General features: G+C 38.4%; 2 protein-coding genes and 1 pseudogene across 9 annotated transcripts in view; 1 reads left to right on the plus strand and 2 right to left on the minus strand.

The window, feature by feature from the left end:
* Positions 1–16,384, minus strand: part of MEIKIN (meiotic kinetochore factor) — a 53,457-nt gene extending 37,073 nt beyond the window's left edge. Inside the window, 6 exon segments of the mRNA XM_090290235.1 lie at positions 5,881–6,015; positions 13,837–13,897; positions 15,517–15,607; positions 16,018–16,111; positions 16,168–16,184; positions 16,287–16,384. Coding sequence (XP_090146361.1) covers positions 5,881–6,015; positions 13,837–13,897; positions 15,517–15,607; positions 16,018–16,111; positions 16,168–16,184; positions 16,287–16,384 — 496 coding nt within the window.
* On the plus strand, positions 234–1,277 carry LOC150000535 (oligosaccharyltransferase complex subunit OSTC pseudogene; annotated as a pseudogene).
* Positions 16,385–23,235: 6,851 nt separating the features above from the next.
* ACSL6 (acyl-CoA synthetase long chain family member 6) overlaps positions 23,236–26,046 on the minus strand; it is a 54,306-nt gene continuing 51,495 nt past the window's right edge. For all 8 annotated transcript variants that reach the window (XM_090288020.1, XM_090288016.1, XM_090288017.1 and 5 more), the window contains one exon: positions 23,236–23,700. In XM_090288020.1, the coding sequence (XP_090144146.1) occupies positions 23,563–23,700 (138 nt within the window). In that variant the 3' untranslated portion in view covers positions 23,236–23,562. The remainder of the gene's footprint in view (positions 23,701–26,046) is intronic.

The raw sequence follows: 26,046 nt of genomic DNA on the forward strand, positions 1-26,046 counted from the left end.
ATGCCCCACATCCGCCTCTCCCTGTGCCCTGGCCACCAACATTCTACCTGATACTTTTTTGAACTTGACTATTTTACATATCTCATATGAACGGACTTACACAGTATTTGTCTTTCTGCGACTGGCTTACTTCACTTAATATAATGTACTCAAAGTTGTCGCACATGGCAGGATTTCCTATTTTCTTGAAGCTAATATTCCATTGAATGTATATACCATATTTTCTGGGGTGGCGTGTGGGGTTTGAGACCAAGAGCTGTTCTTGCCACCGCCAACATGGAGACTCTGTACCGAGTCCCATTTTTAGTGTTGGAGTGCCCTAACCTGAAGCTGAAGAAGCCACCCTGGGTGCATATGCCCTCGGCCATGACGGTGTACGCTCTGGTGGTGGTGTCTTACTTTCTCATCACCGGAGGAATAATTTATGATGTTATTGTTGAACCTCCAAGTGTTGGCTCTATGACTGATGAACACAGGCATCAGAGACCAGTAGCTTTCTTGGCTTACAGAGTAAATGGACAATATATTATGGAAGGACTTGCATCCAGCTTCCTGTTTACAATGGGAGGTTTAGGTTTCATAATCCTAGACCGATCCAATGCTCCAAACATTCCAAAACTCAATAGATTTCTTCTTCTATTCATTGGATTCGTCTGTGTCCTATTGAGTTTTTTCATGGCTAGAGTATTCATGAGAATGAAACTGCCGGGCTATCTGATGGGTTAAAGTCCCTTTTGAGAAGAAATCTGTGGAGACTGGATTTGTTCCTGTTACTGAAGTTTTAAAGGCTGAACCAGTCCTCTGATGTGATATATGGAAAAGGATGAAAAGCAGTAGAAAAGAAGCATCTAGTAGAAAACATGGGAAGCATATGAAAGCTCGGACTAGAATATCTTCTCGGTATGAAAGAGACAAGCTTGTCATACTTTTTTCCTGTGACCTAAACTGACATACCGACGGTGTTTTTTCCCTCAGTTCTTAAATTCTTAAAGAAAATATACTCCATTTCTAAAACTATAATACTGAATAGAGTGATTATTTTGTACAACCCCCTTCACATTTTTTGGAGATGACATTTCTGATTTTCAGAAATTAATATAAAAAAGCAGGAAGCAAGATCCTATAAGCTGAGAACTCGGGACAGCTGATGAGCTTTACCTGTGGTGCTTTGCCTTTAAACAGTGTGCGACAGTACGTTATTTCACATGTGTGTGTAAGACTGTTCCCTAAATAATAAGGTGTATGAAAGGAGCAGAAATAAATAATTTTGCAAATTATACCATATTTTCTTTATCCATTCATCCATCCGTAGACATTTATGTTGATTACACACTTGGCTATTGTGAATAATGCTCCAACGAACACAGGAATGCAGATATGTCTTCGAGATCTTGACCGCAATTCTTGTGAATAAATAACCAAAAGTGGGATTGCTGGATTTTATGGTAGTTCTATTTTCAATTTTTTTAGGAACCTCCACACTGTTTTCCATAATAGTTGTAACATTTTACATTCCCATAAAGTGTTTAAGGGTTCCAATTTCTTCATATCCTTGCCAACACATCTTAAAATAACAACCATTCTAACAGGTGTGAGGTAATACATCACTGTGGTATTGATTTGCATTTCCCTGATTAGTGATGTTGAACATCTTTTTTATGTACCTGTTGGCTATCTGTGTCATCTTTGGAGAAATTTCTATTCAAACCCTTTGCCCATTTTTAAATCATGTTATTTGTGTTTGCCCCCCTGAGTTGAAGGAGTTTCTTAATATACTTTGAATAGTAATCCCTTATCCTATGAGGTTTGCAAGCCTTTTCTCCCATTTTGCAGGTTGCCTTTACACTTTGCCATTGTTTCTTTTGCTGTGGAAAAGCTTTTTAGTTGTATGTAGTTCTAGTTGTCTATTTTTGCTTTTGTCACCTGCGCTTATGGTGTCATATCCAACAAATCACTGGCAAGATGAATGTCATGAAGTTGTCTCCTGTTTCCTTTTAGGAGCTCTTATAGATTCTGGTCTTATGTTTAAGTTTTTAATCCATTTTGAGTTGATTTTTGTATGGTGTAAGGTAAGGGTCCAATTTCATTTTTTTGTAGCAGATATCCAGTTATCATAACATCATTTGTTGAAGAGGCAATTCTTTCCTCATCGTGTATTCTTGGCATCCTTGTCAAAGATCAGGTGACTATACATGGATTTATTTCTGGGCTCTCTATCCTGTTCTGCTGGTCTATGTCTGTCTATGCCAGTAACATACCATTATAATTACTCTAAAATATAATTTGCAATACATTTTGAAATCAAGAAATGTTGATTTTTCTATCTAGATGGTCTATCCATTATTGAAGGTGGGAGGACTGAATTCTCCTATTCCTGTAGTGCTGCCTGTTTCTGCCTGCAGTTATGTCAGTGTTTGCTGTATATGTTACTCTGCTGTTGGGTGCATATTTATTTATAATTGTTATCTGTTCCTGGTGACTCGACCCTTTTATCATTATATAATGCCCTTTGTTGTCTTTTATAATAGTTCTTGACATTGTCTATTTTATACGTATAGCCATTCCTGCTCTCTTTTGTCACCATTTGCATGTAATGTCTTTTTCCATCCCTTCACTCTCAGCATGTGTCCTTAAATCTAAAGTGAGCCAGTCTTTTAAAATCCACTCAACCACTGTCTTTTGATTAGAAATTTAATCCACTTACATTTAAAACTATTACTGATAGGAAAGGTTTTACTACCCCTGTTTATTGTTTTCTGTGTTTTGTAATCCTTTTGCTCCTCTTTTCCTCTTCCCATCATCCTTTGTGTTTTATTGATTTTTAAATTGGTATGCTTTGATACTTTTTTTCTCTTTTAAAATTTTGTTTTATTTTTTTATCCTCACCTGAGGACATTTTTTTTTTTTTTCCATTGCTTTAGAGAGAGAAAGGGAGACAGAGGAACATCAGTGTAAGAGAGAAGCATCAACTAGTTGCTTCCCATAGGTGCCTAGACCAGGGGTCAAACCTGCAATCTAGGCATGTGCCCTGACCAGGTATTGAACCAACAACCTTCTGGTTACAGGACGATGCTCCAACCTACTGAGCCACGCCGGCCAGATCTCTTTCTATTTTTCTTTTGTGTACCTTCTATAGGTATTTCTTTTGTGGTTACCATGGGGCTTAGACACAAAACATAGTTTTAATAGTCTATTTGAAGCTTTAATAAAAATGTTAATCATATACAAAAAATCTACATTTTTACTTCATCCCTCATACAGTTACTGAGGTTACAATCCACATCTTTTAATACTGTGTATCCTTTTACATATTTTTATAGACAGTTATTTTAAATACTTTTATCTTTTATACTAGAATTAAAAGTAATTTTTATGCCACTGATACAATATTAAGTATTCTGTATTTGTTTACATACTTACCAGTAAGTTTTATGCTTTCATATGTTTTTATGTGCTGTTTAGTCTTTTGTTTCAACTTGAAGATCTCCCATTACCATTTCTTATCAGGCATGTCAAGAAATGATTAACCCTTTCAGCTTTTGTTTTCTGGGAAGGTCCTCATCACTTCATTTTTTAAAGGACAGTTTTGCTAGTTATAGTATTCTTGGTTGACAGTTATTTTCTTCCTGCACTTTGACTCTGTCATTTCATTATCTTCTGGCCTACAAGGTTTCTGCCAAGAAATATATTGAAAGTCTAATGGAGGTTCCATGTAAATATTAAGTCACGTTTCTTTTTCTGCTTTCAAAATTCTCTGACTTTTGACAATTTAATTATGTGTCCCAGTGTAGATTTCTTTGGGTCAGCTTATTTGAGGTTCTTCCTGGGACTGGATGTACATTTCCTTCCCCAGATTTGGGGTGTTTTTAGCCAGTTTCTGTGATACACTTCTCTCTCTCATATTCTCATAAGCTCTCTCTTCTTCCTCTGGAATAAATATTTTGATTTGTTTATGCCTCTAAGTCTCTTAAGCTTTCTTCACTCTTTGAGTTCACCAGTTCTTTCTTCTGCTTGATCTAGTCTGCTGTTGAATCCCTTTATTGAATTTTTCAGTTCATTTATTATATTCCTTAGCCCTAAGATTTCTGTTTGGTTCTTTTAAAAGTTTTCTATACACCTCTTGAAATTCTCACTTCTTTCATGTATTCATCTCCTGAGCTCATTGAACATCTTTATAACAATTATTTTAACCTCTCTGTCATGTAATTTATGTATCTTCAGTTCATCATGATCAGTTTCTGGAGCTTTATCTTATTTCTTTCCTTGGACCATGTTTCCTTGTTTCTTATTTTTCTTTGATTCTTTGTGTTGATAGCTGCACATAGAAAAACAGCCACCTCTCACAGTCTTTATGGCCAGCTTCAAACAGAATTCTCTCACCAATCAGCCCAACCAGAAATTCTGGGATCCTCTCCACCTTTCCTCCTAGTCAAAACTACCATCTTTGTTCTTAGCAGCCACCAGGTGTCTAGAGTATACCAGGTTCCATCAGTGCTCTGAGATAGGTGAGACAGAAGTCATTTCCTTGGGCAGCTCTCAACTCTTTCCCTTCCCAGAGAAAAGCTGGAATTTAGTGAATACTTGCATGCTAGACTAAGCTTCTTTGTTCTATGCACCCATCAAGCTTCTAGAGTATGTTAGGTCCCATCAGAACTCTGGAACAGGCTAAACAGTATCCAATCCTTTGAGTAGCTCCCATAAAACTTGGAATGCTTGATGCATAGTTCAGTCCTTTCCTTCCCTCCCCAGGGAAAAGCTGGGAGCTGTGGATTTCCTGCCAATTGTATGGTGCCATGTTGGAGGTAGGATTTATGGTGAGAGGGTGTCTTGAATTTTCCTCCTGGCTTTGATGTGGTTGGTTTCATGCTCTTCTGGGATTCGAAAGCCCCTCAACTAGTTTTTAGATTTCTCACAAATGGAATTAGTCCATGTATTGTTATTGAATTAGTGTGCCCATGAGGGAAGGAGGGTCCAAGGCTTCCTATTTCAACACCTTTCTGATGTCACTCCCATATTTTGCTTTGTTTTTATCTTTATGTTTTATGTTAGAAGCTTTCCTCAGAAGTCTGGTGATCCTTGGCTCTATGCTCATATTTAAGAGGGGTCTCTAAAAGGTTAAGTAAAATATCTTTCAGCTTGTCACATAGTTGGCTTCACCGTAGGGTATTCTTGTCAGTCTCATCAAAGGGCTACTGAGGTCATTATCATTAGATATTTTCTTTAGGACTGCTCAGATTTCTCAGCAAAGTATCTCCCATTCTCCTGTGTGAAAGGTTCATGTCTGGTTGCTAGTATTTCAGAAACTGAGCAGAGAAGTGAGCTGTTGGGTTGGGATGGAGGTAGGCACTGAGTAAGCAGGTCCCACAGCTTAGAATGTAGTTTCATTTCAATTTCCCCTCCTCTGTGTTTAATACAGTATCTGAAGAAGTTGGCTTTTTCTGTATAATAAATAACCCCAAAACCTCAGTGGAATAGAATGAAAGCATTTATTATCCCCATGTCTACTGGTTGGTTCATGCAGCCTGTTGATTAACTGCGCAGCACCTCTGCACTATGCAGGCTGCCTGGACTATTCTGCTCTATACCTGTTATTCTGGGGTCCCACACAAGAGGCAGAAGCTAATTACAATATATTCGTCTTATGATGGCAAAAGTGTATAAGAGGACAAGGCCAGCCATTTAAGCATATGTTTTATTCACTAATATCTTATTGCCAAATCAAGTCACATCACTAGCTCCATATCCAAAGTGTGAAAAGGAGGTTTTGGTGAGGAAGACAAGTAATGATCTTCTCAAAAAGATCATTATTCATTGGAGAATTTGTGGACAAAGGAACAATTTCTATAGTGAAAAAACTTTAGGTTGAAATTATTTTCTCACCTAAATAATCTGATCTTCTGAAGACTTCAGGTGATGGAAAGCTACTTAAATTCTCTTCAAAACTCTCGCATTCTGTATAAGAGTCTGTGATTGAATAGCTCAGAAGAGAACTAGACATATTCTGTGAACTTAGTCCTATAGAATAAATAAACAAAGAAGGTAAAATGTTTCAATAGTAAACATACTCAAAATCCTAAGAACTCAAATTTTTAGAAATGTACATGCAGTTATATATTAAGAATATAAAATTACTTCCACATGCAAGTGAAAAAACATACTACTGGTAAACCATTTTAATTTCATCTTAGAAAATAATTGTTTTTGATATAGAGAAAATGCACTATAATTCTTTTCCATTGTTTTTCAAAGTTTTATAACTTATTCCTTCCCTACTTTGGTTCAGTTATGATTCTTGACTCAAAAATCCAAGTTTTATATATAAGTAACCCACTAACTAGCTGAAGAGAAGAAAGGGTAATTCTAGTTATTCCATTTAAAAAACAATGAACATAAACATAGACAAATAGAATGAAGGAACTGAACAGGGAGTCCAGAAATAGACTCACACATATATGAACAATTGATTTTTGACCAAGATGCAAAGGCAATTCAGCAGAGAAAGAATACTCTTTTTTATAAAAATTAAGCTAGAACAACTGGATATCCACATGCAAAACCAAACCAAAACAAAAAATCTGCACTCATACCTTCAATTATATAAAAAATTAACTCTAAATGAATCATAGACCTAAATATACATCCTAAAACTACAAAACTTCCTGGGGGAAAGAAAAACGAGGAGAAATTCTCCTGATAGTAGGTTAGACTTCTTTGCTATAACACTAAAATAACAGTCATAAAACAATAGCAATGATAAATTGGACTTTTTCAAATTAAAAAAAATTATCTTCAAAAGAGACTGTTAAGATGAAAAAACAAGCCACAGGTTAAGAGAAATCATTTGTAGATGTAATGGAATCCAGAATTAAAGAATTCTGAAAATTCAATAATAATTTTAAAAAAATCTCAATAAGAAAATGTATAAAATATTTTAACACAGAACCTCCCAGACTCAGAGTATTCCAGTTATCCTTGTGAGAGTGGACTAGAATAAAGAATTTTCCAATAAATTACTGTGATAGAAGTTAGTAATAAAAGCTAAGAACCAGAAGATTTAGTAAGAAAAGGGAAAATCTGCTATAGTCAGTCAGAACTTATTAAACAATTCCAACATGATAAAATAGGAATCAATACTAATAGAAACTGGTGGGTCGGGGATTAAGGAGTGAAAGAGGAGCATTGCTCTGAAAACTGATTATCCCCTCCCTGCCCTCCTGAATCTGACATATGCTCATCTCTGCTTATCCACCACCTACCTGAGAGAACTAACTCTGTCCTACCTACTTTGAACTCATCACACCTTTCTGTTCCACTCCAACCCTCCACTTAAAGCTGACAATTGTTTCCTACCTGGCCACTTCCTCCTGCCATTACTGCAACACTTAAATTGATTGACTCAATCTACCATCCTTCTGCACCTACTCAGATGTCAGGAGTAGGTTATTCTTCTGAGTATCTTTTGTTTCCCCTACTCCAAGTGCCCTAGAGTGTCCTCTCCCTATCCTTGCTACTTTTTACTCTTTCACTCTACCTTCATCTTTTCCACTCACTTGTTACATCTCTCTTGCCTTCCATCTCTCAAAATTTCCTGAATATCACTCACAAAAGAGCTATCCCTTCCACCAAATCCCAGAACTCAGCTCAAATTAGGAAAGCCCACACTTACCATCTGGGTTGTTGGGTAGAGAAAATAAATGTTCATGACTATATCAGTTGGAGGTTGTTCATGGTGTCACAAGTTAGAAATGTATATGCATTTAAAATTAATTTATATTATACTATACAGTTTTAAAAAGTCATATAATTCTACAATGCTTACAACAAAAAATACCATCTCTTGTCTCATACCTCCCCATCATAATTCCCTACTCTCTAGAGACAACTAGTTTTAACTCTATTAACTGTTTCTTTTAAGGAAACCTTTATATTTATTAATTAAATGTATTCAACAACTCTGTTATGACTGCTCAAATATATTTACAGCTGAGCCATGTATCGTACTATGAGCTTTATTCATCATCTTTTTGCTACAAGCTTTTGTTTTTTCTTGGAGTTGATCAGCTAATTTTTAAATTAGTTTTCTAAGTACCTATCACTGTTTTATTCCAACCTTCTTGTAAAAGTGTAAATTTCCTCTTAATACTTAAAAAACAACAGGTTATTTATCCCCCCCCCCCTTTTTTTAAATCCTCACCCAAGGACATGCTTATTGATTTTAGAGAAAGGGGAAGGTAGGAAGAAAGAAAGGGAAACACTGTATGCGCCCCAACCAGGGACCAAACTGGGACATGCCCCAGCTGGGAATCAAACCCATGACTTGACTTTTCGGTATACAGTGCAGTGCTCTGATCAAGTGAGCAACACTGGCCAAGGTTCTATCAGCTCCTATTTCTTTCCTTCCTTTCCATTCTTCACTCCCTTTCTCCTTTTCCTCCTCTATCTTTCCTTCTTTTTTTCCCTTTTTTAAAAAAAGAAGTATTGCAATTAGAGATCACAATACACTTGCTCAAATTGGGACTGGTTGTCCTCTAGACATGCTGCAGAGGTCTTTTCTTGGGATTTGCTTTTACCATTGTCCTAAGAAATTCTTTCACCTATTTCCTGTATTAGAACCTTTGATTCCTAGATCCATGATCTCTGGTTTTGTTGGAGTATCTCCTTTATTTCTTTAAAAAAGATGCATAAAAGACCTGTCTAAAAATTTCTTTACTCTATCTTCAAACTTAAGCGATTGTTTGGCTGGGTACCAAATTCTAGACTAATATATTAAAAAGCCTAATTCCATGTTTTGATGTTTGACAGACTAAACCCCTCAACTGGGCAAGCTGATTAAGAAAGCCCTTGTGCTCCATCTTTTGACAATGGCAGCAGGTTAAAACCATGTGTAGGAAAACTCATTTCAGGTTCATCCTCTAACCACATAAAAACCTCAACCCAGTCTCCTTCCCTTATCTTTCAAGCCATTTTCAGCCCTGCTTGAGAGATGCCCTCTCCTCCAGAGAGCCTCATTATATGAATAATAGACCCTTCCATTCCCTCTTGGTATATGGATGGCATCAGCAGTCTGGAAAGCTGAACCAAATTTTGGGTGGGGACCCATCCAATCTCTGCAAAATTAGTTCTCTTTAGAATTTTATTTATTTATTTTTAATATTTTATTTCATTTTTAGAGAGGGGACGGGAGGGAAAGAAACATCAATGTGTGGTTGACTCTTGCATGCCCCCAACCAGGGATGGGTCAGGGACGTAGTCTATAACCCAGGCTTGTGCCCTGACTAGGAATTGAACTGGTGATCCTTTGTTTCACAGGCTGGCACTTAATCCATTGAGCTACACCAGCCAGGGGTTTCTCTTTAGAATTATAAATGCATTTGTTCTACCACATTCTAGCTTCTGGAGTTGCTCTTGAGAAGTTCAGTGCTATTCATATTCTTGATAGCTTATTTGCAATCAGCATTTTTTTTCCTCTGGAAGACTGATTTCTTTGTCCTGAGAATTTTTAAATTAAATAATGCTGTGCCTTGGTGTGGGTCTTCCTTCAGTCATTGTGATGGGCAGTTGGTGGTTTTTTTCAGCATATGCACTCATGACCATATTTAATTCTAGAAAAATTTCTATTTTTATGTGTTTAGTAATTTCTTTTCTGTTTAAAATGTCTGAAACAACTATTTTTCAAGATGTTAGAATCCCTGGACTCACCTTCCAATTATTTTTATTTTTAAAATAACATTTTTATTGAAATAAATTCATATTCCACAAACCTCAACCTTTTAAAGTGTCAATTTGGTGGTTTTTAGTATACTCATAGAATTGTGTCACCAATGCCACTGTTTTTATCTTTTATTTTCTCTTTAACTTTGTTAACTTTTAGAATATTTCCTTAAATTCATCATCTAATCCTTCATAGAATATTTCTGATTTTTTAAAAAAGATTTTATTTATTTATTTTTTAGAGAGAGGGGAAGGGAGGGAGAGAAACATCGATGTGTGAGAGATACATAGAGCAGTTACCTATTGCACACCCCCAACTGGGGACCTGGCCTGCAACCTACCCTGCCCCGACTGGGAATTGAACTGGTGACCTTTGGGTTCACAGGCTGGCACTCAATCCACTGAGCCACACAAGCCAGGGCTGAGTTCATATTTTTAAAGAATGGTTTTTGTTCTCTGAATGTTCCTTTTTATACAAGCCTGCACTTGTTTCAGACATTTTTCATCATCCTAAGGACAATAATAAAGGTACAGCTTTTCAAAGTTTTCTTTTCCTTGCATTATCTGTGCCTTCAAATTTCTTTGTATTTGGTATATATTTTTTATTTTGAATGCCTTCTTTGAATGTTTCTTTAAACATTAAAGAACATTAATTCTTGAATGTTAAAGAATGAGGCACTAAAATAGCAGTTGGAAACTGAATACATGAGTGGAGTTTAGGACTTAGTGAATATGACTGAAAGGTATTTAGGCAGAGACCAAGTCATTACCGCCAGAATATAGGTCTTCTCCTGAGCAGAGAAGTTTCCAAAAGAGAAATCCTCCATTATAATAGTTTGGGTGTATTTTTCTGAGCAGGACAAGGGGTCCTGAGGATTTACTACCAAGTATATAGACTTTACTAATTCCCTTCCTGCCTCTGTCTATCTCCATGGTGAGTTTCCTTTTTCTCTCTTTTTTAAAAAATTTTTATTTATTTATTTATTTTTAGAGAAAGGGGAAGGGAGGGGGAAAGAGAGGGACAGAAACATCACTGTGCAAGAGGAACATGGATCAGTTGCCTCTCACATGCCCCCCAAATAGGGAACAAACCCACAAACTAGGCATGTGCCCTGATGCCAAATTGAACTTTTGACCTTTCAGTTTGTAGGCCAGTGCTCAATCCTCTGAGCCACACCAGTCAGGGCTGAGTTTTCAATATAGCACCCCTGCCCTGAGCAGTGTCTAGCAACCCTGAGTCCAGACCCTCTGCTTCAATGTCTCTGGACTGCCAGAGTGGAAAAAGAATAGGTGCCTGGCCATACAGTGTTGGAGAAGGGATCAAATCATCTAACTGCTACTTTAAAAAGATTTTCAAAGATCATTTTTCAACACTACACCCATTTCTTCAGAAATAATGTGATGCCTCTAATTCCTAAATCTACAGCCTAAGTCAATTTAATTTTTGGTTTGTTCTTACTCTAGGCACCTTTATCCCCCCAGCATTTTTTTTTTTTTGTCCATTAGTCCAATTATAATTTATTCATCTGCCTCCCAGATTCCAAACTTGTTGATTATTGTCAGCTGAGGTCTCTCTTTTTCTCCACCTTGTGGTTTCATACCTTCTTTATGGCTTCATTGATATTTCAGTAAGCTTTCAGCAGGGAGAATTAAATGTGTATGTTCAATCTTCCACATTAAATATCAAGTCCTAAATTAATTTTCATCATATTTCAAAGTTATTAGATTCCAAGATAGAATTAAAACAATTACATGTTAAACAGAATTCTGCGGGTTGCTCAAAACCTAACCATTTACATTTTTGAGAAAAAGCATTCCAAGTTGCAAATATCAATCAACAAATAAAATCTAAGAAATACAATCAGTTAGTAAATTAGACAGTCTCTTTTCTACTTCCTTATACCTTCCACACATCAACTTGATAAATCTGGTAACCAAGGACATTTATCATATATTTAAACTACAATTTTAGAAAATACTGGTTAGGTTAAATGGTTTATTTTCTCTAAATAGAGTACAAAACTCATTCAATAGCATTTGAAACTATGTTATGTCCCAAGCATGGGATAGGAAGATAAAAGGTAGAGCTTATTCTTAATGGCTTTAGAACCAAGAGGAACAAAAACAATTACACTACTCTTTTGAGTCCTATGACAAAGAGTGCCACAGAACTACCAGAATAGAGTAATTCATCTAGGAAAAGAAAAGAGCAGCCAAGAGAGGCTTTCCAGAAGAGGTGGCACCTGAATTTATTTTTGAAGAACAGAAGTGAAGCAGGCAAAGAAAGGAAAGAGGAAAAAAGCATTTGTTGAGCACTTCCCATGTCCTTTTGCACTATAGGAAATATTCCTCTACCCTATCTTCTAACTTGTTAATTTGATTTTCAGCTGACTTCATTTAATATTAGGCTCATTTATTGCGCTTTTTAAAAATTTGATATATTTAGTTTCCAGGGACTACAGTTTTTTATTATGGATTAATGGCCTCTTGTCTCTAAAGAGGTGTTTACTTGAAAGTTTTCTGTTATTTATTCAGGTGTTAGTCCTTCTATTTGTTACATTTGTTGCCTCTCTTCAAAAGTTTGGCTGTTCCTGGTTGTTTGTCCAGATTTCTACTGATAAGCTCTGTATGGAAGTGACTATAAATTCTGTAGCCTACTGCTAGCGATTTTAGAAGAGTGATGAGAAATTCTGAGAAATTATTTGCTAGGCGGGGATGTCCCCCTGTGTTTTCAGGGTGTTGTAGGTTACATGGGGGCACTGTCCTAACTGTCTGGCTAGTGTCCACACTCCAGAGAGCCATACCATATCCTTATCCTGGGATTAATGAGAATAATCTATCTTTATTTTTTTTTCCCTCAGCGATCATTGCAGCAATCTGGAGTTACTGCAGACTCTCCTCTGCTTCTCATGCTAGCCCCAACATTGATCCTTGGGAGCCAACCCCTTATCTGGTTCACTTTGCTTGGGAGTAGTTCCCAGGGTTTTATCCTGGCAGCAGGTACTGGTAGCTGCCAGTGTTTTCTATATAAGAAAGGAATGAGGAGAGGAGGCCAGACCATGTAATGCAGAATGCAGTGCTTGACACTTTCATTAATCTGATCTCATCTCCTTTTAGAAATTCTTCAGTATTTCTGGTGTGCTGAAGATACCCTTTCTTGTTTCCAAAAATAACTTCAATTATATCAATATGTATGTGACTCACCAGCAGCCCTCCATACCCAATTACCTATTCAATGGTGCTAGTTATCTTAAAGGCACCCATAACTTAATATATTAAAAATGAAATTTATGATCTTTCCCTGAAGTAAGATTTTTTTTTTCAGTGAATGCAACCATCTTATATATCCAGTTATCCAAGCCAGAAACAGGTATCATCTTTGATACTTCCATCTCCTTCATTCTTCATTTGCCAAATTCTGTCATTTTCTCTTCCTAAACTAGCCAGCAGATATGCCCACCTCTTTCCATTTCCAATGTCAGCTCTTAGCACAAAGTGCCATTATTTCTCCTTTAAACTACTGCAATGGCCTCCTAACTGGTCTATTTACATCTGCTTCTTTCCTTACTGTACCTAAAGTGATTATATTGATCTCTATTTAAAAGACTTCAGTGGCTTCCTGCTGCTCCAAAAACATCAATAGCTCTGACATGGCCTGTAAGGCCTCTGTCTGTCCAACCTTGTCTTATTATCACATTTCCTTCTCTTTCTCTGTACTGCAGCCACACTGACCTTCTTGCACTGCACTGGACACATTCTGCTCAATCCCATGTTAAGGGTCTTTGCACATGCTGTTCCCTCTGCCTGGATTGCTCTTTACTCATCTCTAGGCATTGTTAATTTCTACTCTTCTTCAGATCTCAATTAAATTGCTATTCCCTCATGGAAGCCCTCCATAATCTCTCCAACTAAAACTCAGTTACGCTAAAGTATATATCTCATTTTTGTAGTGCTTATCACAAGTGTAATTTACTGGTCTGTTAGAGGATGAGGGCCACAGCACCAGCTGAAGGATTCACCTTAGAGTAGGAGAAAAACACCTCTTTCAGATGACAGACACACAAATGGATGCTTAGTATGGTCATAAGAAAGAAAACTGAGGAAGTTCACATCTGACAGTCTTACCTGATACCAGTTCACCAGCTGATAAACTACTGTCAACCTGGAGGTCACCAGACAGTGACTCCTATGTGAGATAAGAATTAAGATAGCAAAAGTTATGAGACTGAATGTTTTTATATGGTATTATATTACAATGACTGGGTCATTTTGAAAATGAAAAACTAATGTCAACTTTGTATATTAGTAGAATATTTCAGCTTAATAAGCATAGATGTAATCTGATATTTAATATTAAATCTGAAAATAAATATTAGAAAATAATATTGTAGACATATCAGGGAGTCAGCAAAATATTGTCAATCAACTATTGTGGGATAACCCAGCAACCAGAAGAAAAAGGTACATATTTTTCTGATTCTCTAGGTAGGAAGGGCTTTTTTCCCTCTAAATATGAAAGCAAAATAGATCCAAAGAAACGATTAACAGATAAGTCTAAAATAGCAAAAATAAAATTAAAGGCAAACAAATGTGAAAATATTTATTTTATATATGTGTTAAAAGTACAACTATCTTCAGTATAAACTTATTTCACAAAAAAGAAACACAAATGGCCAATGAAATGAGAGAAGGTGTTAACTTCACTGGCATTCAAAGAAATGTAAAGTGAAAGAATATCCTACTTTTCATCTATCAAATATATATAATGTTCTTTCGGTTTCAGGTAAGATGGTTAGTGTTGATTTGCAAACATGAATCAAAAATTTAAACATGATCCACCCTGTGACTGATTGCAAAGTATATGTCTCAGGATAACAATTTAAGGAACACAAAAAAACTTCTGCAGTAAGATATCCAACTGATATCCATAACAGCACAATCTTGGAAACAGTTTCAATCCTCCAATCACAGCAAAATAGTTATACAAATTATAGCACATCTATCTATAAGACAAAGCATTAGGCAGACACTAAAAATCGTATTTTTGAAGACTATTTAACATTAGAGATATATAATAATTTGTAAAATGAAAAAGAAAGCACAAAAAGAATGTAAAGAAATATATAAAAATGAGAAGAAACTGCTTAAGCACCTTTTTTTGAGTAGTCTGAATCACCTACAGGAACACTTAATAGCTATAATCTAGGATAAAAGCCTTTAAAAAAAATGCTTTTTGTTGAAACTGTCCTCCCTCAAAAAACATGTTATAGAGGAATATGTAAACTAAAACACTGGAACATTACATCAATTTTAATGTTAATGTCAGATGAGTCACAATTTTTAAAATTCGACTTTCTCTAAAATGCTGCTATTCATCTTTAAAATATTGAAAAGAGTCCATATTAAATAAGGTAGATCAAGTCGTTATTTAATATTCTAATGGTAATGAATTCTCTGTTTCTAGTTGTTAATGGAAAGTCAAATAGGAAAACATGAAAATGGCTTTAAAATGTTTAAGGACTACCAAACATAAGAAGTTAGTAACATTAGAATCGTTTTATATCTGTCGCACAGAAAATCAGCCAGTCAGAATTTTCTCAAATTTTTGTCAAGGGAAAAAAGAAACGAAAATGCATGGCTATGAATCTACTAGAATCAGACACAGCACTGATATTTATAAAAACAGTGGAAAGCTATTTAGTCTCTAGTCAACAAATACCACATTACACTTTCATCTGGAAGTACATAGGTACCGCTGGTCTGTACACCAGGAGTATCCAAGGATCACAGGAGAAACATACATACTCTCAATGGTGCGCTCTTCTTATCCAGGGTCTCTTCTTCACTAGCGCTGTTTCCTTGCAGGCTCTTCTCTCCTGCAACTCCTAACTGAGAGCTAACGAGCAAACAACACAATTAGTTGGCACTGTCTGGACTTCGTTCTCTACATCTCTGTTCACTGTTCACACTGTTCAGAATCTGAAAGGCTGTATTGGGGATGACAGGAAGAAACAAGGAGCAGCGTGGGTGAATTGTACCAACACCCAATTGATGCTACGAATGCTTTTCTGGATGCTTTGTCTCACTTCCTTTTAGGTAAGTTGGCAAAATTTCCTTTCAAAAAATAATTTCTTTCTAAAGTCAAATATCGGGGTCTACATTCTGAGAAGAGCGAAATCTGAGTTCCTATTTATTTGTCCTCGTTGACTCTTAGAATGAGAGGCTATTCGCTGTAAGAACTTGCGGGCTTAGGGTTTGGGGGGAAAGCGGGAGGTGCAGGGCTGTTCCTCACTATAGGCTACGCACCTGGGCGGTCTGGAGCCGCCGCGGCCCTGCCCCGTCCGCTCTGCTTGCTCTGCTCTCTCCGCAATCTTTCGCAAACCGTCCGCTTTGCCATTTCCTTTCAGGCCTGCACGAGGGCGGCACATTTCAGGGCAACACCTCGGAGGCCAGGGCTCTGGCTTCAGGGATCCCTGGGGCCGAGGCCCAGCCACGCCACGCCACGCACCCCTTCCTCACCTCACCCACACCCCTCCCCCACCGCAGGTAGGCCAGCCCCGCAGCGCTCACAGTGCGCCTCTGCCTGTGCGGACGCGCCGAGGTCTGGCGTCGGGGTCAGGTTGAGCCTCTGGCTTGCCCTCTTCTTGCGGGTATAGACCCGGAGCGGCCACATTGCCACCCACCCCAGGCCCCTAGAGCCTCTTGCTGTCAACTGCCTGTTTCGTCGCCTTCCTGGGGAGCTGAGCTAACGTCTGAGGGAGCGCTGGGCTGCAGCCGCCTGCCTTGCTCCCGTCTTTTCACCTGGGCTGAGCCGCGCTGAGGCTTCTGGGAAGACGGAGATGGCGGCCGCCCCCTCCGGCTGTCTGGCACCAGGGTATTTGACGGTGGCCCGCGTGGCTCTGGGCCCCTGGAGTAGGCTTCCTAGCTTCATGCTGACCGGAAGCCTACGGGAAGAAGCCTTTTTCCTCCAGCAGGAGTTTGTGCCATAGGCTACAGACGCGCCTCGGCTGTTCTCCTTACCAACACGGCACTAACGCCCTGGTAATGGAGTTTTAGATTGACTCAGTGCAGGAAGGTCAGAGAGAAACGAAAGCACATTAAAGCGAAAGGGTGTTCTCTTGAACAAACAACTCCTGCCAACTGGGGGGCTATGGTACTTGAGACTTTCCAAGCATTTTAAAATCTTGCGTTCCAAAAGTTTCTTTTCAAGGACAAGCAGAATCCCTTAGCCCGTGCCCAGAAGCTACCTCCTTGGCATCTGTGCAACCTCGTGTCAAGGTAGAGAATTCCACAGGGGCACCCGGCCCAGTGCCCCCAGGCTAGCTCTTTTGATCGTTCAATTGGATAAACATAGGAAGGACCTCATTCTCTCCACAAACCCATGCTGAACCATCTGACTGCATCTGATACGCATATTGTGCACATAATAACCATCTTTAAAAATGACATTTCACAAGATTAAAAATGGCATTTGTAGATATGAAATTACAAAAACTCAAACTTTTCTGTGATGCTCCAATATTGTGTTTGACTATAAATACATAGATAGCCACTATATTTTTATATTTCAACTCTGCTCATAGTCATTTATGGTAATTGATGTCATATGTAATTAATCCATTAAAACTTAACTTGGTAAAGAACAGTGGGTCATCATTCTTACCTGACTAGATACAGTGCTTTGAGTCACTGAATCAATGCTTACTCAGCATCTTATTCTTTGTTAGGCATAGTGGTAGGTCCTGAGGATAGAAGTAAATTAGAAATGATCCTTCAGTCAAGGATCTCACAGTTTCGTTGTAGTATAAATCAATAAAAGTGCAAATAATCATATTTCAGTATCTTTTCTTTAGTCACATCCATAATATGCTGACAGTCAATCTTGAGTTTATAAGCCAAGTCTCTAGGCTCCCCTCACTCCTTTTCTGAAATGACCTTTGGGAGGTCTGGGTCCCTGGGATGCCCTAGGCCTACAAATGGAAGAAACATTGAAAGAAGGAAACAGCTTAAAGCAAAGGCTTACCTGCCCTTTGGTGGCTCTACTCCCTAGAACTCTGTCTGACTATACAGAATTATTCAATGAAGTACTATCAAGCAAGATTTAAGGAAGTTCATGGATAGGATTTCAAAGCTGGAAATAACCTTTGGTATGATCTCTTGAGCCAAAAAAGTCCTTAGAGATGACCTAGATGCCCCCTCATTATGCATCTGGAAAAACCACAGCCTGGGGAGGCTCATTTTGACAGATGGTTGGCCTAGGAGGCATGGATCTCCTGACACTTGGTGAATGTTCCCATCATGCTCCCATTCCTCCTTACACACAGCTGGGAAAGGAATGAGGGAGCAAGGAGAGGAGCTTGAAGTCCTTGGTAGCAAGGGAAGGGGAAGGGACAATAGATAGACTTGGTCTGTTTAAAACTTCACCTAAAACCAGCCTGTAAAAGGGGAAGGAAATGAGTCCCCTACGAAAGGGTGAGGTAGGGCAGAGACATCTCAGCTCAGTTATCTCTCACTGTCTCCGCACTCGACCCGCAAATACAGAAACACCAGCACAAGCATTCAGTCATGAGTGTTTAATTGAACTTCCTCCATTTCCCTGTGGTACTGTTCCCATATCTAGACCCAGAAGTCTTCTATCAGTGTTTCATTTCAGTCATGAGACAGGTTTGATTGGGCTTGGGACAGTCATGGAGATGCTAACTTCCATGGGAAAACAAATTCCAAATTTTGACGAGATTTCTGAAGAAAGCTTTTTGGCAAAACAGCCAGTTCAGGGGTTTAGGATTCTCTGGAGCCCAGAGGAAATCTTTATGAATACTGTTTCATTTGTTTTTTGTTTTGGAGTGACCCCCTGAGCCGCTTCGATTGGGGTACCATCCACAGCATTTAGGGTCCAACTGAAAACCAGTTTATTTATGCTTAGCTGTCAAGAATGGAAAAAGTCAGTGATAGATGAAACGTACCTTCAGGCATGGCAGCCTTGATACTATGCAACATATGAAGAAAAGAAAAAGGCAAGGGGATTTCCATTCTGTAGACTTTTCTTGAGCATCACTACTGGCCAGACCTTCTGCACTGGGGCTACAGCCTCAAGCAACTCACAGTCTGAGTGGAAGTGAGGCAAAGGGATAATGAGCCAGTCAATCATGTGGGAAGCTTCTCAGAGAAAAGAATACTTGAGCTGAGTTTTAAAAGATAAATGGTAGGAGTTAGAGGATTAAAGAAAGGGCATTGTACAAAAAGGGGACTGTATGTGCCACATGGAGGCACAGAAAAACACGATGCTTATAGGACACTACAAAAAAATAGGTGGTATGATTGGAGCCAAGGCTCCATGGGCAAAGGACAGAAGAGATACTGGGCCTTCTATGCTGAAGAAGGGAGGCTGAACTTTATCCAGGAAACTATGGGAAGTCTTTGAAGGAATATTAAGCAGGAGAGTGGTGTGACCAGATTTTCAATTTAGAAAGGTCACCGTGACTGAAATGAGGATGGTGAAATTTGAGGAAGCTGGGGTGGAAACAGAAGATTAATTAAGAAAGCACCATAATAGCCTTGGCCAGATGGCTCCGTTGGTTGGAGCATTGCCCTGTACACCAAGTTTGTGGGTTCAGTTCCTAGTCAGGGCACATACTTGGGTTGGGGGGTTAATCCCTGGTGCATGAATGGGAGGCAACTGATTGATGTTTTCTCTCTCCCCCTTCCTCTCTAAAATCAATGTATCCTTGGTTGAAGATTAAAAAGAAAAGCACTATAACCAGAAAAAGGATGAGAGTGAAGCCAATTACACTAAAAGCTGTGAGAATAAAAAGGAGTGGAGGCTAGCAAATATAGAAAAGGCAGAATCTGCATAATTTAGACATGACGGAATGTACCATTTTAAGAAAGTGTACCTGTTAACTTGTTTGTAGGTAAAGGACATTATGGAAATGCTGTTTACAGGTCATCATGATGGAAAATTTGAATATAGTTACTTGTTTGTTTGTTTTTTCTTCTCACCCAGGGATATATTTATTAATTTTAGGGAGAGAGGGAGAGAGAAACATTGACATAAGAGAGAAACATCATTTGATTGCCTCCCGTATACACCTTGACCAGGGACCAAACCCAAAACCTGGGTATACGCCCTGACCAGGAATTGAGCCAGTGCCTTTGGGTGCACAGGACAATGCTCCAAACAACTGAACCACCCAACCAGGGCTGTTCTTTTATTTTTATTTATTTATTTTTTTTGGTGTGGAAACCTGGGAGTGAACCATATTTGTTCTTTTAAAAGTATAAAAATGATTTAAATCATCTCCTTACAGAGGATGTAGAGTATGCAGACTAGTGACATGGCTTGGTTTTTCCATAAGCACTATGATTGATGGTTACCAAATATACTAACATCATGGGATTATGTGTTATAAATATATAAAATAGTAATTACTGTATAAGCAACTTTGAGAAACAAAAAGATCTTTACCTTTTACAAGTTTTCATAAGTGCATTTTATATTTGATATGCATGCTATTATAACAAAGCAACTAAAATATAGTTAAGATACTTTAATGCATATTTAAAAAGTAATATTTTAATCTCCTTTAAAAGATTAAAAGTAGAATAAGCAATTCTTCAAAAAATATCAGTTTTTTCCCCCATGCACTTGTTGCAAAGATTTAACAAGAAAAATTAAAATAACCGGTCAAATGAGTGTTTAAAAGCCACTGTCACCTCATGAAACCTTTTAGCTTGGGATCAGGTTTAGAAATGCTTGTATTGTAGATATTTATCTGTATCCTCTGGGTGACAACCATTCATGTATTGTAACTGAAGTTTCTCATCTGGGGCTTTGTCCTCACTTGTATGCTAATCCCATTCTTCCTGCAGTTCATTGTAGATTCACAGAAAGGCCTCTGCAGCAAGCACACTTGAGAGTAAATTCAGACCATCAGGATCATTTTGTCGTTTCCTGTATATGCTTCCTTAAAATAAAAACAGGCAAGAAAATGCAGCAACGTAGCACAACATGTAGTTTATCAATTTTATATATCATTATTCATTCTTTTTTCCTGAGATAATTAAGAAAGTTTATTAGTAGTCTGTTTTCATGCAAAAATACATTTTTTCATTCTTTACATTCATTCCGTAGTGTTTTGTATTCTGAATAACTAGATCACATTTGTGCTTTATACATCTGGAAAATAAAGAATAATTTATAGTATTTATGCAGAAAATAAGATTATTGGTTCTTCAGTGGGTACAATCAAGTTCAGTGCCAACTTCAAGGACCTAAAATATCACCTGACTATAAAAATAGCATTATTTTCTCATTCTTGCAGTTTTACCTAAATTAGGAATGAAAGGTTGACTTGCTCATGTGAGGAAGACATGGTATGTCCAGTCCTTGGACCCCTGAGTTTGTGAGTTCCTAATAGTTGTAATTAGGCATACACACCACACCTGGTCAGTTTCCTCTCTCACCTGGGAGGAATCACAGTATAACAGAGCAAAAGGAAAAAAAAATTGGTGTATATCCTGTTTTATAATATACACAAGATTAGTTTGTAAAATGTGGGAATTACTAACACATTTGAATGAGAAACAGGTATAAGGCCAAATGTTTAAGGACATGTTTATGCTTAAGGAATTGATCTTGGTTATACCTCTAGACTTAAATTGGATCTGACCTCCACTATGAAGGTGAATGTCTTAAGTACATAGCCTTTTTCTACATTGGTTAAAAACAAATAAAACCTTTTTCTCCCTAAATAAAGTTGGGAAATCTGAAGCAAGAAGGATTTTTCCATTAATACATAGTTTCATTTCTCCTTTATTAAAAAAAAGAACATTGAAGTTAATCAGAGGAATAGATAAAAGTGCATGCAATATATTAAGGGCCCACCGTTCACTTTTCTCAGCACATCAGCAGTAGCTAGTTCATTGGCCCACGTGTGATGATTTCACACAGATCAAGAAGGCTGGGAGAAACGTAAGATCTTTAAAATAAGAAAAAGAAATCTTAAGTTGTCCATCATCAACCATATCTAACCTCTATGAGGTATAAATAGAATCAAAATACATTTTAAATCATTTGTTTATATGGCATTGTTAAAATCCTTTCAGTAACAAAGCCAGCTTTGTTTCCAAAGCTTCATTTTCTTCAAGATGTCAAGTTATTTGCCTTTAAAATAATACAAATATCCAATTCAGGTAATGATTTTCCCTTATAATTAGTCAAATATGTATTAACTATTAAAAAAGATTAATGCTATAGAGATGTGGCCTTAGGTATTTTCTAGTATTTGTTTATTCAGAAATGCCTTTAAAATTAATGTGCATAGAACTAGCTCATTTACAAAAAGTCAAATTTGTCAGTGCAAGGCAAGTAGTGGGTCTGCAAAGAGACTATGTCAAAGGAATATATATAAAAAAACCAGATAAATACATCCAATGCAGCCGTGGTTCACTTTCACCAAGACTAACCTGTAAGTGTATAATCACTGATGCATATTCATCTGGAAGGCCTATGTGATTATGCAGCTTTTAACTCAGGCTGGATTTGCTCCAGGGGTAAGGGGCTTCTGGTTCGTGGACATTGACTCCATCTCTATTTTCATAGCCCAGTTTCTAAATAAAACACTTCCCTATGGACGTTTCCTTTTGCAGGTGGACAGTCTGTGGCTTGGACCTTAATTGCTGTTCATGTTGGGCTTTAATTACAGGAAACTGTTGACACCCAGGTACAAGAAATGTCTAAATACATAATATAAGAGAGGTTTTTGTGGTTGTGCTTAGAAGCATTTAAAGATTTTATGAATGGAATTATGCCCCGAGGAGATAGTCTTTGAAATTGTTGTGGAAAAATTACTTTATTTGAAAATAACATTCCTTCCTTCCTACATCGTGCTATGATAGTCTTGCTGAAAGAAAGTAAAATTGTTCAGAATTATAGCCATTTCCGGTTTCCCAGGCCTGGCACAGACCTATTGAGAATGGAAGACTGGAAGAACCCAGCAAGGAACATAAGTACTTTAATTGCTGCCCACCCTGAGAAGTAATTCTGGGTTTCATTTCCCAAGTCTTCCCCAAAGGCCCATTCATTGTAGAGTCAACAGCTTTTAGAATTCATGTAGTAGGAAGTCCAAGAATATAAACATTATTCTTGAAGTAGTTACACATTACCTTTTTTCTAGGTAGTTACTGAATATTTTAATAAGCTTATGAGAAAGATTTTTATAACATGTTATATAAATATGACATCTGTTTTAAGAATATCTGAGTTTGCATTTTCATGAAAAAAAAAGTAAAAATTAGAAAACTTTTTTCACATCAACAAGGACTGTCGTGTTTGAAGAATCTGAAGTTATGTAGAATGTGAGTTATCATGTTTTGTTTAGCATGAGTCTGTATACCCAGTTTTAACTTTTAAGTTTGATTTAATTATGATTTTGACAATCAGTTATTGAATGAGGTAGTCCACATTGCCTAGATATTTGCTCTCTCTGGTTATTATTCCACAAGTAATTAAGTACAATACATCAGTTATGTTTTTCCTTTGTTTAATAGGAGTGCTGAGAACATTGAGAATGTATTTCTTTTAGTGGTACACAGTTCTTGAGAAGTCTTGATTTTTACATTGCCATTTGCAATATTTTTAGCAGCTTGCTACAATATCATTTTAATAAAAATAAAGTGTACTCAGTGATGGTAGAGAAAATATTGTTAAAGACCTCTTGGGACAAGAAAAGGCTCAGGCATAAGGTCACGTGCTTATTCACTTTCGGCTGCATCACTCTGACTCATTATTTTCAAGAATAACTTTAATATTGCTACATAGTCCATTGTACTGAGAAGAACTTCCCTTGAACTTCACATGGAGATTGAGTAAAGCTCTTCTATTTGTTTTTTGAAGTACTCTCTCAGCTCCGGTCTCTTAGCCTTTAGTGTTGGTGTCAGCAAGCCATTTTGAACTGAGAACATGTCAGAATGGATGTGAATGGCTTTAACCTAAAAACCAAATGCAGAATACATCTTTACTGGGAATACAACACAGCATTTATAGCATACATGAGCAAAATAAACAAGCATATGGGGATATATTGATATATAAAAACACTGTGTCTATTGAAAAGTCAAAATCATGTGAATAACATTTCAGTCTACTTGACATGTCTGAAAGCTGCCTTCTTTGCCTTCCTGCTCCTTCATTTAGCCAGTCAACAGAAGTGAACAGGTTGCTCACTCTGTGCTGGGCACTGAGGGCACAGAGAGGAAACCTGAGTGCCCCTGCCCTCAGGGAGCGCCCATTCGCAGCCAGCAGAGCAGACACACTGGGTAGTCACAGACAGCCTGCTCTGCACAGGATGAAGGCACCTAACCTGGTTACGGCAGGGAGCAGGAGGGGCTGTCAGGGCAGTCCTCCCACATCCATGAACGTTCAGGAATGAGTAAGAGTTAGCCAGCAAAGGAGGAAAGATGGGTGGAAAAGGGCTTTTTAGGCAGAGGCAATCTCAAGAATAAAGCTATGGTTAAGTGGTAAAGAAAGAGAGATGGTAATGGTTCTAGGTTTCTATTTGAGCAGAAAACTGGAAGAGGAACAGAAAGATTCATTCTTTGGAGGTGAGAAGATCAAGTATTCATGTAAAATTTGAAATGGTTCTGAGACACCAAGTAGTCTTTGGACACTGGATATATAAGTATTAGTGTGTAGGACAGAGCTGCAGTCTAGGCATGAGACAGAGAAGGAGGGATCTGAGAAGTAGAAAGAACTGGAATGCGGTTTATAAATGTCAGAACAAGAGAGAGAGGTCATGCATCAGCTGCAGCTGTCATAGAAGTGTTAATAAAATCAACAGAGAATTAATAGACTTCCAGTCAACATGGTGGCACAGGTGACATGGCTCACCTCTTTGCACAACATCAAAATTACAACTAAAATATAGACCAACCATCACTCAGAAATGTCAGAAATCGAACTGAACAAAAGCTTGACAATAACAGAATTAAAGAAACTACATCCATCCAGACTGGTAGGAGGGGCGCAGACACAGAACGGGCTGGTCCCTCACTCACATGTGGTGGATAAAAAATCGGGAGGGATATCTTAGGAGAGAGGGATCCCAGCCCCACACCAGGCCCCCAAGCCCAGGGTTCTAGTACCCGGAAGATAAGTCCCCACAACTTTTGGCTGCAAAGACCAGCAGGGATTGAGTTGGTGAAAGAAACTACTGGAGTGCCAAGCGGTTCCTCTTAAAGAATCCACGCACCGACTCACCTACTCAGACTCACTCCCTCTGAGCTCCAGCACCAGGGTAGCAGCTTGAAAGGCACCCAGTGACATGCTGGGAGAAACTGAAGGGTCTGGCATCAAGGTGAGCAGAGGCCATTTTCCCTTTTATAAACCCTCCCCCACCAGGTAACAGAGCTGGCAAGCTGGTGCCGTATGAGACTCCATCTATCTGGCTAACACTGTTTCACCCACCTTGGAGATCCCTAGAGACTCTGCTCCACCCAACTTACAGGCCCACCCAAGCTGCTTTTCCATATAAATAGCTGGTGTTGGCTCATGCTACACAACCTCCTAAATCCTCTCAAACAAGCAACAGCTGTCCTCAGTGAGTGCCAGGCCCATCACTAGCAACAGCCAATCTAGATTCACAGCTTGGCTTCTCCTGGTAATCTCCAAGCCCGCCACAAGTGGTAGCCACCTCTGATTGCTTTATAGCTCAGGCAGGGTGTCCCAGGGCAAAACACAGGTGGGGGCTAACATTGGCTTGAACCACTCAGGAAACCCCAGGGCCAGTGCACCCAGTGGACAGCTACAGTGGATGTCAGAGTACCACCACCCTGACCCCACACAGTTGATCCTACACAGAAGGTGGATGTTGGTGGTAAGTGGTCAGTCAACCCTTGAAGCTGATGGGCCTGGGTAAACCCTTCCCATTGATCTGCCAACATCAACCAAGGCTCAACTATAAGAGGAGAGTATACTTAGACCACAGAAAGGGCGCACCTTGAGTACTCAGGTTGGGTGATAGGGGAGGCTGTGCCACTGGACCTTACAGGACACCTGTTACATTGGGCCATGTTACCATGATATGGAGTCAAAACAGCTCTACCTAATACATAGAAACAAACACAAGGAAGCTGCCAAAATGAGGAGACAAAGAATATGGCCCAAATGAAAGAACAGATCAAAACTCCAGAAAGAGTTAAACAAAATGAAGATAAGCAATCTATCAGATGTAGAGTTCAAAACACTGGTTATAAGGATGCTCAAGAAACTTGGTGAGGACCTCCGCAGCATAAAAAAGATCCAGTCAGACAAAAGATACACTAATTGAAATAAAGAAC

This window comes from Furipterus horrens, unplaced genomic scaffold (assembly GCF_987537825.1).
Source record: "Furipterus horrens unplaced genomic scaffold, mFurHor1.1.pri manual_scaffold_10, whole genome shotgun sequence".
In the NCBI taxonomy this organism is placed as follows: Eukaryota; Metazoa; Chordata; class Mammalia; order Chiroptera; family Furipteridae; genus Furipterus; species Furipterus horrens.